Genomic DNA, 19,555 nt, shown 5'->3' on the forward strand with positions numbered 1-19,555 from the left:
TAAATCTGTCTGTTAGGAGTCTCGGGAAAAAACGGGAGAAAACCAAAAGTAAAACTCTAAGATCTAGCTTTCCTATGGCTTTAACAGGCCTCTAACAGACCCAGGAAACTACAGATCTGTTAGTCTAATCTCAGTTCCTGGAAAAATAATGGAGAAGATCATACTGGGTACTATTGATAGACATTTAAATAGTAATGCAGTCATCAGGCACAGTCAACATGGATACACAAAGGGAAAGTCCTGTTTAACTAATTTGATATCCTTTATGATAAGGTCACCCTAATAGTGGATGAAGGGAAGGCAGGAGAGGTAGTTTTTCTAGATTTTAGTAACACTTTTGATACTGTCCATCACAGCATCCTCGTGAACAAGTTCTCCAATTATGAGACAAGCAGGTTCACGTGCACTGAGGGAAGACTTGCCTGAACAGCAGGGTTCAAAGGGCTGTAGTGAACAGGGCTACATCTGGCTGGCAACTGGTCACCAGCAGCGTTCCTCAGGGCTCAATTTTAGGGCCAGTTCTGCTCAACCTATTTATCAATAATCTAGATGCAGGAATTGAATGCATTACTAGCAATTTGGTGTCAATACCAAACTGAGAGGCCCTGTTGACTCTCTCAAGGGACAAAAGACCTTGCAGAGGGATCTAGATAAATTGGAGAATTTGGCAATGATTAATGGGATGAAATTTAACAAGTTGAAATGCCAGATCCTGCACCTGGGATGGAGTAAGGCCGGGCACAAGTATAAATGGGGAGAGGAGTGGCTGGCGAGCAGCCCTGCAGAAAGGGATCTGGGGGTGCTGGCCGACAGCAGGCTCAGCGTGTGCCCTGGCAGCCAAGAGGGCAAACTGCATCCCAGGGTGCACCAGACAGTATAATCAGCTGGTCAAGAGAAGTGATTACCCCTTGTATTTGTATTTACCATTAGTGTGGCCTCACCTTGAATACTGCGTGCAGTTCTGGGCCCCACCACTTAAGAAGGATGTGAAGATACTTGAATGTGTCCAGAGGAGGGCAACAGAGCTGGTGAAAGGGCTGGGAGGAACATCCTATGAGGACCGGCTAAGGACTTTGGGTTTGCCTAGTTTGGAGAAAAAGAGTCTGAGGGGCGACCTCATTGCTCTCTGCACTATCCTGAGAAGGGGAAGTGGAGAGGGAGGTGATGAACCCTGTTATCCAGTGACAGGATGCAAGGGAATGAATGGTTCAAAGCTGCACCAGGGGAGGTTTAGACTGCACATTAGGAAGCCTTTCTTTACTGAAAGGGTGGTCAAACACTGGAACAGTCTTCCTAGAGAGGTGGCCAATGCCCCAGGCCTGTCAGTGTTTAAGAGGCATTTGGACAATGCCCTTAATAACATGCTTTAACTTTTAGTCAGCCCTGAATTACTCAGACAGTTGGACTACATGACTGTTTTAGGTCCCTTCCAAGTGAATTATTCTATTCTCTTCTATTATCTTCCCTCCTTTGAACACGGCATTTGTCATGTGGCAGAAGTGGATACCACACTATCTTAAATAGTGAAATTCCCGCTACAATCGCACAGGTAATGGAGAAGTATTCACACCAGCCTTCTCACTATTGTTTTTCTTCCCTTTTAACCATGTAATTTCGCAACGTTTCCTTTTATTTTCAGTAGTTGCTATCGCTGGGTACGGCTAATTGAGCAGACTACAGAATTAGGAAGTTAAAAGTTTGGTTTCTTGAAAGGTCATTGTAATTCTGACTAAATGTCATTACATTATCTAATGCATTACCAGAGCTCACTCATGGCAGCAAAGGCACCTATCACAGTTTCTCCAACACTGCAAAGGGGCCACTTGTTGGACCTTGTGTTGCAAAGTAGAATCCACAAATTAGAAGACCTTTTTTTTTTATTTACATATATACTGTCCTACAGCAATATATGCTCGTATGTGACCCCTGCATACTGTTCCTATGTTCTGTATAAGCCTAAGTGCTGAACAGGCCATCTGAAATAGTTCTGAGTTCAACTATGAATGGGAGTGTTACCAAGTACAGTAAACTCAGACGACTGCTTACTTTCTATGTTACCTGGGACTAAGTTATTCAGTGATCCCCATCCCTCAAAGTGTGACTGTATTCTGAAAATAACTCTCTAATCAAGACTTATTACATAGCCAGGATTGGTAATAAAAACTAGAATATCTCATAATGATGCTATGATGACAGGATTTTGAATTCACTGCTTCTTGCTCATGTGAAATAGGGAGGATTTACATGTAAAAAAGTTGTTGTCAACTTGGTTTCTTTCATGAATCATTACACTATGAACAGATTTTGCTGTAAGCATAGACATCTATATGAGTGATGTTGCAGAAAGCAATAGAAGCCAATACTCCAGACTTGTGATCCTTTACAGAAAGGTTTTGTATACTCTGCAGGGAAGTGACTTGGAATCATAGAAAAATCCTTCCTCCTGCTTACCATAGACTGATGCGCTCTCCCTGAAAAGCATCATCAAACCCAACAAAACCAGAAGTACCTAGCAGCCATTAAAAATCTCCACAAATTCTAGTTAATTATACTTTTGAAAGACATCAAATAAGAGCAGGTCTTGCACCCATATCTTTAGACATAGGGTAAGCATGTGGTACCCTCCTTGTATCATTCCTGGGAGTAACAGGTATCAGTAACTGACTCTTGGGAAAGCCTCTGGAAAGTTGCATTGCTACAGCATTGTAGCAGTTCTAGATAATTACCCTGCTGTCCAAATACTGTATGAAGCTTAACAGCAAAGCTACAGCCTGAATCTGAACAAGGCAGAGATTTAGATTATTATATTATTACAGAGGTTTTGAAGGTGCCAGCACCAGTACAACTGCTTGAGGCTTTAAGTTTTCTAATAGTTCAGAAATACACACCCATCATCCGAACCACTGCAGAGGATTCCTTCTCTCAGAGGAGACCACCGTACATGGAACACCTTTGCAGTATGCCCCGTAAAAACTTTCAGTGGCTGATCAGAGCTGGTTGCCAAGTAGTAAACACGAACATTTTTATCCTCACAACCAGTAGCTATCATATCTCTGCAAAATAAGAATAGTACAATCCTTGGTCACTGGGATTATCAAAAGTACTTTTTCAGCTTAAAAATAAATATGATTATATTGCAATTTACTCTTAAAAACAGCTTATTTTTGCTTCTCCTTTGTTTCTTTATGATGTAATTATTGATACCCTAATTAAATATACTAAATCAGGAAAAAAACCTGGTAAAGATCCATTAGTTGCAATAGGGAATAGTATTTGCACTACAGTCTGACCAAGCACCCAACATGCAACTATTAATAGACCGAATTACTGTACTACTGTTTTTTGACAGAGAGTTCTTATGCTGTTATTAGGAATTATCTGCAAAATTAACATATATCAGTATATTTAGTTGCCTGCTATGTCTTCAGCTTAGCAGTCATTAGAAAGAGAAGCCAATCTAAACCCCCTTTTCCTGGTATTGAATGTCTGCTTCCCCCCCGCCCCATTATATATTCACCCAGATTTTTTTTTTCTCTCCTCTCATCAATATGAAAAGATCCTCTTTCGAAAGTTAAGTCCTTGTCCTACTCAAGGTATTAATATACTGGGCAATGAAATACACTACTGGGAACACAGAGCTGCTACAGACATATCGTACTGTGGAACAGAAACAATTTCAGTGCTCTAATATAACAGTATCACATTTTAAATAAATTTGTGTTATTCCATTAGTAATCAATTTAAATAGTAAATATTATCTATTCTTTGGGTTGCTTTTTACTTACTTGTTGTTTTGACTCCAGTCACAGCCAAACACTGCAGCTGGATGTTTGTACTTGTGAAGAACCTTGCCATCAATGGTCCGAATAATACTGAAACCAATTACAATGTAATATTAAAGAGGGAAAAAAAGCATTCTGAATAGGCTATCCAGAAGTCAAGTTTGATTCTGTGCAAATAAGCCAGATAGTGGGGGGTGGGGGGGTGGGGAATGTATACACAAAGAATATGAAAAATATTTATTCCCACAGCCCCTCAACTACAAGGCTAACTACATACTTCCCATCAAAACACTTAATTGGACTTCAGAGTCCATGTTCTTTCAGAAGGGCTGTAAAGATATCCACTGTGGTACCTCCCTCCCTGAAAGGATCCTCACAGCCCAAAATCTAAGTTGTAGCTGTGACTTTAAGGTACAAATAGATCTTTAGGGATATTAAAAAAAAAAAAAAGTTGATTGATCATTTTCTAAAATTTAAGCACTTGTTATGTTTGAGTGGAAATAACATGGGTAGCAAAGGAAAAGAATGAACAAGGATTTTAAAATGCACTGAAACACAATGCATGCAAAATTGTTCTCAATGGGCATTTGCAAGTTTTTACAAAAACTATTTTACTCCTGTAATAGTACAACTGCAAGTACTTTGTTCTAAAATAGTGATTCCTAGTCCTTGAAATAATCAATTTAAAAAAATTTTAAAATGAAGACAAGTAAAGTGGGATAGCTTTTGAAAAGTGTCCTCCATATCTACAGATAAGAAACCTAAAATATTCTTGGCTAAGTAAAACCCAATATTCAGTTTCACTATCAGAGTGTCTTAGACACTATCCCTTTTGCAAATTTTCCATTATTTTTTTCTTAAAATAATGAAAAATATATCATAACAAGTACAGGAGATTAATGTATTCAGAGTTTTGACCACTAAGAACAGTTTCAAAATTAATCACTGGTAGAACTGTCAAAGTTTACTGGCTTGAGAAGGGCATTTACCAACTTTTTTTTTTTCTTCCAATAACACTCACCAAAATCCATCACCGCTGCAGGTTGCTATTCTTTTGGAATCTTTATGACTCCAGGCAATGCAGAAGATTCCATTCTTTCCATGCTTCAAAAAATGCAAAATACCTATCAATAAGAAATAATTCACTCCTTTTTCTCTCATCTATTGACTTATCTTTTTTGTTTTATTCTCCTGTAGGCTTCAGCCCTTTTCTCCCAGTAAAGTGTACTATATGAACACACGTTATAACAAATCCCCAGTATAGCTGGGATATTGAGAATCAAAGTGCAAAAAATGGACTGAGGAGAGAGAGAGAGTAAAACTGCCATATTCTCCAAGATACAAGAGACAAAGCTGGGTCGAGTTGGAGAATGAGCAACCCATAACTGAATGAGCAACCATGGATCTGAAGCTTGAAAAAAGGTTCACTCTTTGTTGGAATAATGAGTTAGTGGTCATGAATAATTGTTGTTTGTGAGAACTTAAGTGGGATGTGTATCAGGATGAGTGTTTGAGAAAAGGTGTTTAGTAGCACAAGTGCAAATCTCAGTGTTAGAACTCAGGAACTCCTGAATACATGTATGTTTATTTGTTTTCTGCCCACCCCTGCCTCCATCTTTGTCTTCTTAAAGAGCATCCTTTGTCCTCTGATGCAGATACCACATATCTGTATAACCTGAAGATTACAGCTATATACTAAGAATACACAAAACAGTACAGAATACTACAAGACAGTATTACAGAGATCCTTCTGCCAATAACATTTATGCTATTGTTTCAGCACTTGTAAATGCCTGCATAGATTTCAGGTAATACAAGGCAAGATTCTAAATAAAGCATACTGTTTAGCGTGCTGCAAAATGAAGCTTTCTTTGGTCTAAACTTCAGGGACTGAATTTTTTTTCTGGGCCTGATCTCTGAAAATACAGAACATCATTTTACATTTTTTACACAGTATGGCCATGTATATGGCCATATACATTTACATGTTTAAGAAAGAATCAGCTATGCTGATCATTCTCATGTCACAAAGCCAGTCTGAGGAAGTAAAAATACTTCTGCCTCAGAGATAAACTGGCACCCACGTAACTCTTTCTATAGATTTTTATATTATAGCACCTTTTAAAAACATATGAACTTTGACCCATCTTCGTTTATTGACACTACAGGGAATGACTAATATTTCATATAGAAAAAAAGATGTAATCTCATCTTACCTCACTGAATCTGGTTATCATTTTGCCTTTTAGGACATCCCAGATGAAGCCACCATTTCTGGATGTTGCACCTGCTATGCAGTTCAGATCTCCTTTAGAGAAAGGCATTTGTAAGGTCTCACAATAAACTTAAGATTGCAATATTGTTTGACTAATATGTTTCTACTTTAAATTCAAGAAGCGTACTATAAATAGAAATCATCAATGGCACGTAGAATTATAAACAAGAGTTTTTTATAGTTTAAGGCCAGCATTTGATAACAAGTCACAAATATCAATTTCAACAAAAGCCTGACCTGCTTTTCTACATTTCTATTTTGAAGAAAGGGCAAAAAATTGTATTATTGCAGATAGCATTCTCAATGCCTGCTGAAGTCTTGCAGTTAAGGTCACAAGAAAAATAATGTCCATGATACATACGACTCAAACTGAAAAAGGTAGATACAATCTCAATGTCTCAAGCTTAAAGTTGTAGCAACTAGAGCATTTACTTTGAAAGTTCCCTAAGCCCTAAGACACATCAGGAAAAATGCAACAGAACATAAGAGTACTTTGTTTCCTTCATCTCACACCACTGCAGCACCTAAGCCCATCAAGAACATACCTGAATCTGTAACCACACTCTACAGCGTGGAAAATATGAATATACGACTTCATTGTGAGAACCTGAAAACTGAATTCAGGCCTAATCCAAAAGCCACCAAACTCTCCTCCCTACAGTGACGCAAATCCCAGTATAGCTCTACTTTTCCTAAATAGTTACATGGCACGTCTATATATGTCTTGACTGTTGTTTTATACCACACTTCAGAGGGTAACTATCAGAAACGTACTCCCAGGTTCACCTAAGTGGGTGACAGAACAGTTTTAAGAAAATTTCCCACTGACTTCAGTGATTTCACTATGAAAAAGCGTATGCTTTGCAGAAAAGGTACTCCCTATTGTAAGAAAGGCAGCACTCTTCAGCTATTAGAATCCTATACAGAGAAGGAAGAAAAGAAAACACATATGTTCCGCTTTTTCAGCACAAAATAGAATATGAATTCCTTTAATCAGCTGCTTCTCATGCAAAGAAAATCTTTTCATCATCTGCATAATGTAACGCTAGAAGTGCTCCATTCTGACTCAGTATGAAACATTGAGATCATTCCTCATAAGAGTAAGCCTCAACAAGGTCTGAAGCATTGAATTCTACAGGATTCACAGATAATAGTTCAGTTATGTTCAAACCTTATAATATACCCTTATATCTAAAACTAATAATTTTATAACAGAAATTGCTGCTAGTCAATGCTAATCGAAATAACATTTAGACCTAAAGCAAAATATTCTTACCTGGAGCCCAAGAAAGGGAATAAATAACCCCTTCATTACCAGGAGATGTGTAAACTGCTGTTAAAGTATTTATGTCCCAAACTTTTATTGTGCCATCAAATGAAGCTGTAGCAAGAAGATCAGGGTTATCAGGTTTGAATTTGCAATCAAAGATGGTCTCAACATGTCCCTTAAATGAAACAAATATTTAATCCATTTTTACTACATTTGTTTTTTTTTCAGAAGTTCAACTCTAGAACAAACTCTAAAATACACTGTATTATAATCTATCAGATCAATTATGAGTGCCAAAAAACCCTGGCTTATCAGTCAAAATTAAAAGGCATAAAATAGCTTGGATTATAACACTCCTCCCTTCCATAGATCATTATCAAAGACAGAAAAATTCTGCCCTGAAACAACAGGGTGACACAATGCCAGGGACTTGTTAGCATTTTTTATGGGATCTGAGTTGCTAAAACACAGCATTAAAAAAAAAGCTAAGCTAAAAAAAAAAAAGAAAAAATACTTTTTAAAAACAGAAATAATTTTGTCCTTTAGGTAAAAAGTATCTGACTGAAAAAATAAAGCTCTGTATGTTGATTATGTTCTACAAGTTTTCCAGTATGCCACTGAGTTTTCTATGTTCTAAATACAGTCTATACACTACTGCAGGTTAAACTTCAATCCATTAGAAATTTCACATGTGAATTGCTTGTTTTCCAAGACATTTGTGGAATTTAGTTTGACACATACATGAGAAACAGTTTATACTTCAGAATTTTAAGCCTCCGTTGCTTTACAGGACAAAACCCATTGAAAATGGAATAAGAACACCAGCCAGCAGTCTCTATTTAAATGCTTGGGAGTACAGCTGAAAATTTTTCAAGTTTTTCCAATGAAATTGGAACAGAGAAAGAAGAAAAGAGAAAAATCCTCAAGAGTAACCAAATGCCCAGTGAAGAAGAGGCTCATCTAATAGGCGATAAACATAGTTTTGAATTTCTGATTCAAAGAAGATTAATAATTTAGCCTCTGTCATTTTAAACTCAGTGACCTCACCATCTGAGTTGCATATATTTTCTCTCTGATTTGACTAGAACTTTTATTTTGGATTATAGAAAACCATCCGGATAATATTTCTGCGAAGGCCATCAAATTAAAATTTCAGGTAAAAAAAATAAAAATCCCAAGCCTTGAAATCTTTATTTCTGCATGAGAATTTCCAGAATAGTTCCAGCAGGATTCTGTCTTTTGCAATAAATAACTACTTTCAACTTCAGAACTGAAATTTTCTTTTCTAGAAATTTAGACTCTTTTTACTGATAGAAACTGCTCTACATTGCTGTGAAATCTTCATTCTCGGGTTTTCTTGCTCTTAGAATAAAGCGTATAAGCCACATGAACTCTCATTCCAAATACAGAGATGAAACATACCAAATCTCTAAGGAAATCCCACTTTTTGGCTCCCATGTCATAAAGCCCCACTCCACCATCCATGAAGCAACACACAGCATGACCAGGCGGAAGAGAAAATGCTTGGTTTTGGGTTAAAGTTGGAGGAGGAACAGCCTCACTTGTTGAGGATGTATGGTGATTTTTAGTAGAATACTGCGATGAACATGCTTAACAAAATAAGGCAAAAGATATAAACAGATAAGATTATTGTTTATTCTTTTGTTTATTAATTAACAATTATAAAGAGCAATATGCTTTGTATTCCAATGAGATTAAAACCCAAAGAAATGTAGAATTCCTGCATGAAGTCTGGCCTGCTAAAGAAGGACCTTATAAAGTGCTTGATCCTTTACACATTTGTCTAGTCCACTAGCACCAGAAGGTATTTTGTTTAATTAACAACTACAGAGCCAACACAAACTTACAGAGATCAACTTGGATATAACAAGATTCAGAAACAAGATTTTCTTAACTTGCAGCCATTGCAATGAATAACAATAAAAATTACACTTACATTTTTTCTTTGGAGGAGAACTTAGCACATGCAAGCCATGGAAACCAGTTTTCTTTAATTTAAAATTATCTATAGGTGTTGTACGTGAAACATTCCAAATACGTAACACACCAACCTGAGAATCTGAAGTTTAAAAAAAAAAAATATGGATTTTTTTTTAAATTTATTACGCTCTTTTTCCTGTATGCAAAGCTTTGCAGTTTAAGGACTAACTTAAGCAAAACTACAACAATGAATTAAACTTAGAATCCTAAGAAGATTTTTTTTAAAGCAGGCACTGTCATCTCCATGGTAATATCACTGTTAACAACAATAATTATTAGCATTAGTTATTTAAACTTCAGTAAATAAAATCTGTGGAACCTCTCCCTTTATAAAATATTCTCACAGTCTCACTTTTCTTGTTCATTAGGTCTTCAACCTGAACATTAATATCTATGGTGTAGAAAAGAGGCAGGAAATAGATTTTTTTTTTTTTTTAAGTCCTTCTAAAAATAGAGAAAGAAAAGCAAGGGAGCAAGAAGTGACATCCAATAGTGCACTTTTATTCCTATTCCCAAAGAAACTCTCATATTTGTTGCTAAAGTGTGCATGAGGAAAATAAACTGTTTTTATACTGAAGTCTTTTGTTTATGTACCCAATAAATACAAAATAAGTAAAAACCGTTTTCCATTCTTTATTAGTTTTATGTATTTTTTTTATATAATGCACATACGCTTTTATTTGTACAAATATTAAGCAACAGAAAGATAAAAATTGAAGTATCAGTCTGAAGACTCGGTCCTATAACTATTACCTTTGTATAAATCAGCAAATAAAAGGCTTACCTCCAGTTATAAACATTCCAGGTGCACTAGAAACCCAGGCTAAACACTGAACAGATGCTGCTGCACTGGGAAAATTAAAAGTTGTTATACAGGACAGAGATTCAGAATCAACTAGTCGAATACCATTATGTAAATTAGCAACAAGAAGGTAGTCAGTTGACAAAGGGTCCCACTCCAGTGCCGTAACTGGATCCTCTTCATCTGTTCCTTCAAGAGACTCTGGTCTTAAGACGTGTTTCTGATTTTTAGAACCTTTAAGAGCACAAGAGAACAGATAATTTCAAAATCATGTCAAGTATATAATTTCAATAGTTACAAGGTTTGCAAACATAATTTTTGCCTCTCCCTGAAATTTTTAGTAGTGTGCTCTGCTTTCTGCACCATTGAAATTAATAAAGTTAGCTTTGCAATATTTGACTTAAAGATTCAACTTTCTTTTTAATACAACAGAAAATAGAGGGAGCTGCCAGGTTTAGTAACATAATTTTATACTAAAGAGAAGCATGTTAAATCATATACATTGCCCTAACAATTTTATGAGTAAAGGCCTGTAGCACAGCCTAAAACACAAGTTATTTACGTAAATCTGCATACCACAGCAAATACAGGCAAAATAAAAGCAGTATGAACTAGAAGAAAAATTTTAGCAAAAGTGTTTATGAACCATTGCCTTCAGATTTTTTTTCCTCAGAAATATGTGCAATTATGAAGCGCTCATAGACTTTGAAGTCAGAACACACCATTAAATATCTCACTTGACGCCTGCATAACAGAAGACATATTTCATTTGATTATCCATATAACTGAGAACCACAACTTTTAACATCATGTTTATTTCCTACTTTTTGTTTTTACAGAGAGCTGGCTCTTGGTTTTATAAGACAGTGCAGAGTCCAAATGAGTAATTAACAACATAGAACTGTATTTCTGGAGTTGTGATCTTGTATTAAAAAAAAATTCTGTACCCCTTTTCTAGAAATAATGAATTGACATCTTCCATTATTCAGTTTTAATTTAATTTTCAATTTTGATAACGAAGAATACAATTGTTTTGTCATATTATGATAAATGCCAAGACCTACCTATATTTCTTAATGATTGATGTAGAACAGAGCCTATTCTTATACGTACTTTAAAAACGCTGAAAAGTTTTTGCTCACAGATATAACTCTCATTATGGTTTTCTAGGGAAAACACTATTAGTGCATATTATATCTAGGGTAACTTTACAAATCAATTACCAGAAACAGGGGAATTAAGTTAAGACTGCACAACAATTAATAGCATAAACTGATTTCTCCATTCCATTTATGTTTGTATATAAGGCAACAGCAAAAGTGCTGTTATCTCTTTTGAAGCATCAGGAATAACATCAGAAATATAATGAGAAAACTACTTCAAATTTGCCCCAAAGTTTGTGATTCCCACCTTCTTTAATGATGTCCCCTGCTTACATTTCAGTTCAGATTTTTTTGTTGAATAAAAAAAATAATAAATCAATATTCAAATGAAAACCAAAAACTGACAACAAAGCAGAAATGCCATTTTTCAGTTAGTTTTCAAGAGCTAAAGGCAAAAAGTTCTTGAGTGATCAAAGCCAGTCATGTTCAAACATTTCAGTCCCAAGAAAGCACAATCAGCTTTTGGGGGAGTATGGATATCTAAGAGATATTCAGTTTTAAAGGTCATTTAAGTAAGCTAGGCTTACTTTAAGAATAAATGAAGGGTAACCTAGTACAGAACATTTGGCTCTACATGACTGCACTGTATTTCTTTAAAAATAGGGTACTAAACTTAAATGCTTGCATATTTTTTCTTTACACTAACTGTTCTGCTACGTTAATGCATAGTCTGGAGTTAATTAAAAGAAAGTACAGCCACAAGAGAAAACCCTAAGTAGGTAACAGTAATGAAAAAATGTTGTGTATTCTGCAAATTATGCAGCAGTGACTCACACTTAAATACAAAGACTAGAGGCTTCAACAAGTCAATCACACTGAACTTTCAAGCAATTAACAGGAACTTGAGGATGTTTAGGTTCTCTCAGGATAGTGTTTTGTAGGATATTCTACAAAAAGACTGAAACCTTTAAAAATAGGAATAGGAATTTTCTTTTTAATTTGATTTCACTTGATGACAAAATAACTTCTGGTTCAATAGCAAGTCATTTTACACATTCTGACATGAGGTAGATAAGGGCTCAACTTTGATCTCAAAGCAAAAAATTAGCTTTCTATTCCTTATGGAAAAGGACCAATTCTTTGTGTGTTGTCCCCACCCCCCCTTTTTTTTTTTTAAATAGAGGGCCCATACTCATCCTACTGATACCACTTTCTTCTACATATTGTTATTTTTTAAAAGCTGCCAATTACAAGAGGCAGATGAATTTTGACTATAAATTGCAAAATAGAAACCCGCAGTTGATAAAATAGATAACTTGGATAAGCCTATATTTTAAATTTTATCTGAATGTTAAGACAATAGATTAAATCATTTATGAAAGTGCAACCACAATATTTGTACTTTTATTACAGCCATACAATCTATTTTTCAATATTACCTAATTTTGAAAAATATTTTAATGAATTTATCTGTTCACCAAAATTTGTGATCTATTCTTAAACTCATCTATGTTTTTATCTAAAAAATTATTCATCTTTTTCCAATAGTGTAAAGAATGCAGGTTAAAATAAAACTAATACTGGTCTGTGTTCTTTCAAAGTCATTATGATTGCTCCAATATTGTCTTAATTATAAGAATATAATCCTTTGAATTAAAATACTCAAATTTCTTATTCCATGCAAATCTGGGCACTGAATGGCAGATCTATGGTATTTCCATTAGCAGTTGTTCTTGAATGCATTTGAATTTGTTGTACTAATTTATCCCACACAGTAAATTCGCTACTCGCTTCTGACAATTAATTTGTACGTAGACCTTTGCAGATCAGTGATATTTTTTTTTTGTTATGTAAAATCAAATAAAAATCCTATTTGACTAAAAAGTTTTTACATCCATTTCATTAACAGAAGCATGTTCAGGTTTGAAAAAAAAAACAAACCACTTAATATGATCCAACAGAAAGTGCGCTACTTTTCTTGAAGAATTTTGAGAAGGTAAAGTTTTAAACAGTTCAAAAACAAAAACCTGAAAAGTTCATTTTTAAAAGCCAAAGTGCAATATTTTCTTTTCAATTCTAATAAATTTATTAAGGAGGAGTAAACTGCACTGCTTAAATCCAGGACTTATAATGAAAGAGTTCTGACAAAATTTTTCACCCAGCTGTGTATAACCTTTCAACTTCTTATTTCTGTTGGAAACCAAGAATCGTATACATGTTAAGATTTAACTGAATTTTATAGTTATTTTTATTTTTTACATTATCTTAATGAAAATGTATAATATGTATAATACTACAATAATAATAATGAAAACTTTCCAAAATATAGAGACAGGCAAAATTTCTGTGATAATCTAAGTGCAATTTCAAGCTGATGCAAGTACGTTGTTCCCCAGCAGCATTGGGTAATTTTCAATAAAAAATTTTTTATAGCAACTTGAATTGTGGTACATACAAAACTGCCACTGCTGCTAGCTTTTTTAGCCAATATTATATTTGCATTTGCAGAACATAATTTTGTAATGAAATACTTTTCCTATTATTTCTATTGTCATACTCAAATCATTCTAGACAAACTTCATGAAAAGTCTTAGTTCAATACATATGTAGAGGTTATCATATTAGCATAGATTTTCTTTTCCCAATGCCAATACTAATTCAGTCAGCACTGCTGAAGTAAGAAAATCTATTTTTTTGTGACATCCTGAGTGACAACTTAGTAGAGTGAACTGAAGGAGAATAAATTTTATGTGGCTGTTGAATATAATACTAGGTAAAATTAATGCATTATTTAAAGAACATTTTTTCTCACAAAGCTGAAAATCAGTTTGTACTGGAGGAAAAAGTAGCTGGAAAAAAATGGAAATAGTCTGCCTAGTACAGATATCTGTCTTTGTAGAAAACTTCCCATAAGAGATCTAAATTTTAGGTTCAAAGGACCTAAGGTTCTTATCAACAAGACACCTTTATTAGCAGGGTACTGGACTATTTATGAAGTATGCACAAATGTGCTCAAAGGTTTTCCAACATAGAGATATTTTCCCATATAGTCTTTGATATAACAGAATCATGAAGATAATATGAAGCTTGGCATGAGATTCTACCTGCAAAAATGTTGAGGAGTACAGAATATGAAGCAGAGGACTCTAGAACAAATGCAAGCAACGTAAGAGACTAAGCAAAAGATTCAAGTCAGTCCTTTCAGAACAAACTGCTGGGAAAGTTCAGTAGAAGATCATGTCTGTTATCATTCCCTAGAAAAACAGTTTATTCCATGCCAAAAATTACAATGTTATCTTGGTCACAAAAGGGAGAAGATGATAAAAGAAAATGCTCTGTGCTTTATCTAAGAAAACATATTTTTATGGTAAGGAAGGAGTAAGAATACTATGAACTAAGAACAAGTTTTATATACGTACATACGTTATAAAACCTAAATGAAGAAAGTGCGGAATTGCACACACATACAGGGACAAAAATAACAGATACATATATATACAAATAATTTCTTTACCATATCAGTTTTTACCTGGCTGAAAAATAGATAGGCTTCCATCAGTATGTCCAAATACTACTTTTCCTTTTTTCTTTGGATGCCATCTAAAGAGACTGATATCTGACAAGAAACTATGTGCTTCTCTATGTACAGTTACCCCGCTGTCAGGTCCTGAGATAGTCCAAATGTACAACGGACCTCTGTGGGACACAAATGCAACTGCATCACCTGCATTCCAGCACCAGCTAAGTGACGCAGGAATTCCTGAAACATACAGGTAAACCTTATAAGAACCAGGATATGAAATTCAGTCTATTAGTGCTTGACCCAGTATCAGCAATCATCTTGAAAAAATGTAGAAATAATTATTGTACATAAAAGTTATTCGACTGAAATTTAGACAACTGTGTGAATGTCTTACGGTGTAAAAGTAAACCACACATATCCGTAGGCAGGAAGTAGTATTATTTCCTAAATTATTTTAATACCACTTTGATGGGCTGTATTTTATGATACCTATACTTCATTACTGCCAAAGACAAATCAAATGTACACAAGAGAATAAGCCTGATCCCGTAAACAATACTTTCATTCATTCATTATTCCATTCACCATTAGGTTTTAGGGTAAGCTATTTCCTACTAAGCTGGTAAAATACTGAAAACTTTAAAATGACTGTTTTTCAAAAGGACAAGGCAATTTAATTTAGAGATAAATATAACAGAGGCAGATATCGGTGACAAAATTTGAAAGGTAGCTCAGTAATTAAAGGCAACTCTTGATAGCTTCTTTCTGGATACAAGACAGTTTTAATTCAGGTGCCTAATATTTAACTGTAGGCATTCCAGGTTAAGGATTTTGACCTTAACATCTCCAACCCTCATTATCCTCAATTTAATAATGTGCATCTGAAGGAATAAATGATGGTAAGATAAACTCCTCAAGCTGAGAATTCAGAACTGTTTGTACTTAGATGCTTTATTATGGCAGTATCAAAGAAAGTAAAAGCAGCATTAATAGGAGGTTTCAACTTTAAAAGCTAATTTACTTTTATCCTAAAAGTTTAAAATAATAATAATAATAATAATAATACTTCTTTCACATGTACTCATTGGCCTAAGTAGTTTTTAAAATAAGCAACATATCAAAAGATAAGTATCAATTTTTATATTAATGCATCATCTGATACAATATTCCTTTTAGAACAGATCAGTTTGGTGTGTTTTCTTCCTATTCATTCCTTTTGCAGGGTATGCAAGAGGTACAAGATTTTCAGAGGTATCCTAAGTGCTTTGGAAAGCACAGAATAGGGGGTCCCAACATGTCTTAGAAGATCCTAAGATACTGACTGTTCTTGGGTTGCACCTATTTTCCAAGAACATAAATGTAGGAGTCAGGGATACCTGACAGAGATTGACTATAAGAACAGAAATACAGATACTAGTTTTGAATGAAGGGAATGAATCAGAACTGGGCAGGGAAAAAAAGACAGACACAGACTTTTAACCCCCTAGACTTCTATTACAATCTCCAAATCAGCAGTTTCAAGTCCTGAGAAAAGTTGTGGGTAGACAAGCATTAGGGTATTTAAACAAAAACGGGTTCTCAAAATCACTGACAGTTTATGCTTGAATCTGTTGAAGGCTATGTTTTATGAAAACACACAAGGTTTAAAACTTACATTATTTATCCTTTATACAATTATGGAAAAAAATGGTTTTTTCCCTGTTCAACAAGTCAACAATGGCAAAGTAAATTCCTGAATCAGTCAAGTATTTTAGAAAAAAGAATGGCCTTTTTCTTTACCACTTACTACATGGTTCAGAGCAATTTACTCAAACACACTATCTTTATTTTCCAAAATGAACTGCAACAAACCTCACAAGAGTATTGTGTTATGCAACTGTTAAACCTCTGGCCTACCAATTGCTTAGAAGTTACTCTACATCAAGTATTTCTGATATCTGTGGATTAAAAAGTTGTATGGATCAAATAGATTTCCATGTCTGAAATACCTTTTGTATTGTCCAGCTTGGCCACAACTTTCTGTTCAGTCACATTCCAAATAATCACTAAACTATCTGCACTGGCACTTGCAAACATGTCAGGATTGTGGGGACACCAAGATATGGCTGTGATTGTCTTCTTATGCTCAGACATAATTGCCCGGAGCTTGAATTCATTGTATCGGTGATCCAGCTAAACAAAAAGTAAAATTCATTTTAGAAATACGTATTTTGTAAACTCATTTTAAGTAGCATTGGGTTGGATAATAGTTCATATAACAGCATAAGACTTACAAATGAGTATATAGTGGGTTTAACAATTGTCAGTACCTGACATATCAATAAATGAATTTCTCATATATTTGACTTGGACATAAGGGTTGTCAAATGTTCAATTAGCCCAACCAGCACTAACATAGTTGATCCACTTATCACTTATAAACTGTTATATTCTACTAATAACTGTACTCAAACGCAATCCTAAAATGCTTTATTTATAGGCATGGTAACAAAAATCTAGTAGTCTGTAAGGGGTTAAACAGTATAGACTATGGAATGGAGTTTGGAAGTCATTCTCATTTCTTAAATCACTTAGGACATTTAAAAAAAAAAAATCAAATGCCCAAACCTGACACAGTAAGTTTTGTTTATTTTAATCCTACTAGCAGCAAAACTCATTAAGTTAAAATAAGCATATCCTTTATTTCCTGACATATTTCTCAGTCTGAAAATTCCACGTCACAGCATTTCTACTTTTTTGTTCCGTGCTGATGTATAGTAACTGTGAACTTTAGAAGACCATGGTGCCGAGCAGTTCAGAAATGAAGAAAGTAAAAACTTGTTCCAAACTAAAGGAAAGTGGACCACTGAATCTACAACTTTGCACAGTGGCTTAAACTACTTCAAAAGACTACTGCTACACTACAGCTTCAAATGAAACCATGGCACTGCCTCATTTCTCCCTTAGAACCTGCTCTTCTATCATTGCACTTCATTCATCTCAAGTGTTTGATGGATTGAGAGTCTGTCTTTCAAGAATAATTCTTGACACGTACAACTTCAAATACAAAATTCACATCAATCTTTTGCACTAGCTGTAACAAGGAGAAAAAATAATTTGGAAGGGGTGTCTTGAATAGAAGATTGAGATTTACATAGACATCTCAGCAGCAGTCATACTTCCAAAAGCATTGTAGAAACATTTATTAAAAGGGTTCAAAGTGAGATAGACAACAATGTAAAAATGTAACTAGTCTGTTAAATAAAAATAATCTTACCTGATAAATATAAATAGCAAGGGTAGCACAGTAGGCAAATCTGTCCCCACTAGCAGCACATACGTCCTTGTTCCATGGCTGACATCCAGCAGCTAGAAGTCCCACTTGTTTAACCTGTGACATTTTTGCCTTTAAAACAGAAAATCATTAGACTACAGTAAGATGACAGAATGTTAAAGAACAGGATAATACATTTTTGTTCCCATTAATAATGTATACATATGTGCCTTCAAAATATAGCTAGCCTGTTTTAACAGTGACACCTTGTGTGTATGAGGTACAAATGAATGTATCCAAAATAAAGCCAAGCAGATGTTCACAGGCTTCAGCGCTACACAACAAAGGGATATTAATACCACTCACAGCAATCCATTTGGGAGAAAAAAAAAGGGGGGGACAGCACATGAAAACTTGAATAGTTCTTGAATTGTACTAGCTGAAGCTGTTCATGATTTTAATTTTCTTCTGCAGTCCGGTTCAACACTCTATATATTACAGTGTAATGCCCTCTCTGCTCTCTTCCTCCCTTCATCTGCCCCAAAGACAGTGGGACAACATAAACTATATACTAATACTTTTATTTTAAGGAAGTTAAGCAATGTGTCCAAAAAGGACTTCAAACCACTTGCATAGTGCAACTATGGATTATTTATCATCATCCCTTTTGGATAAGCTTTTTCAATTTTCTTAATATTTACTGTTTAACAAAAAAGTTGAAATAAACCGTGGAAAATAAAACGCAAAGCTTAGTGTAACATTACTGCATTATTGTATAGCAAACTATGCCTTCACTGTACAAAAGAAGTCTCAAACTACCAGCTCTGCTCAGAATGAGGCAATAACAGATGAACATAAAAACACAAGAAATGCTTTGCTGGACCAGACTAATTATCTACCTGGCCCATATTTGATTCATGATAACATCAAAATGTTACTTAGAGCACATAAGCCTGGGCCGTTTTTCTATGATCCATTTACATACTCTACTACAACCAAGAACACACGCATCTGCAAAGGTATTGTTAAAGCTTAACTCCTGGGTGGGTTGTACAAGATGACCTCCAGAGGCCCCTTCCAACCTCAACTATTCTGTGATTTATGAAAACGTTCAGTATCAGCCTTGTTGTATTTATTTAGAGCAGGCAAGTAGGGAAGGCCATCAGTTTTTACAGAATCTCTGAATTCACTTGAAAACCAGTCTTCATGTGATACAAATGTCCCAGGTTCAAGCTAACTGTCAACTGATGACATGCCTGCTCCATGAGCCTGCAGAAATAACTGGCTTTACCACCACTATAGGAGGCTCCAGCAGCCAAACAACTACAACTAAGTTTGACCAGAATGACTAGGCGAATCGCCGCCTGCAACAGTGTTGTGATCCAAATGGCAGAACAAGGTCCCAATAGCTGCAAAAAGGATTCACCACTTCTAAAGAAGTTAAATCAATCCAAACAAGGCCCCATGAGCATGACTGAAAGTACTACCCATACGCAGCTTAATTACATAACCCATAGCTGAAACCTCTTCATACATATGACTTCAA

General features: G+C 35.1%; 1 protein-coding gene across 4 annotated transcripts in view; it reads right to left on the minus strand.

Annotated features, from left to right (window-relative positions):
• Positions 1-19,555, minus strand: part of WDR17 (WD repeat domain 17) — a 62,211-nt gene that overhangs the window by 24,310 nt on the left and 18,346 nt on the right. For all 4 annotated transcript variants that reach the window (XR_010372656.1, XM_064449683.1, XM_064449682.1 and 1 more), the window contains exons 2-12: positions 18,013-18,141; positions 16,745-16,928; positions 14,763-14,993; positions 10,113-10,364; positions 9,285-9,407; positions 8,750-8,937; positions 7,334-7,502; positions 5,999-6,090; positions 4,804-4,886; positions 3,786-3,872; positions 2,889-3,053 (exon numbers count right to left, since the gene is read on the minus strand). Coding sequence is in view for 3 of the 4 variants with exons in the window: in XM_064449683.1 (XP_064305753.1) it covers positions 2,889-3,053; positions 3,786-3,872; positions 4,804-4,886; positions 5,999-6,090; positions 7,334-7,502; positions 8,750-8,937; positions 9,285-9,407; positions 10,113-10,364; positions 14,763-14,993; positions 16,745-16,928; positions 18,013-18,141 (1,703 nt within the window). In the remaining variant the exon portion in view is untranslated. The remainder of the gene's footprint in view (positions 1-2,888; positions 3,054-3,785; positions 3,873-4,803; positions 4,887-5,998; positions 6,091-7,333; positions 7,503-8,749; positions 8,938-9,284; positions 9,408-10,112; positions 10,365-14,762; positions 14,994-16,744; positions 16,929-18,012; positions 18,142-19,555) is intronic.

Source organism: Phalacrocorax carbo, chromosome 4, assembly GCF_963921805.1.
Source record: "Phalacrocorax carbo chromosome 4, bPhaCar2.1, whole genome shotgun sequence".
Classification (NCBI taxonomy): domain Eukaryota; kingdom Metazoa; phylum Chordata; class Aves; order Suliformes; family Phalacrocoracidae; genus Phalacrocorax; species Phalacrocorax carbo.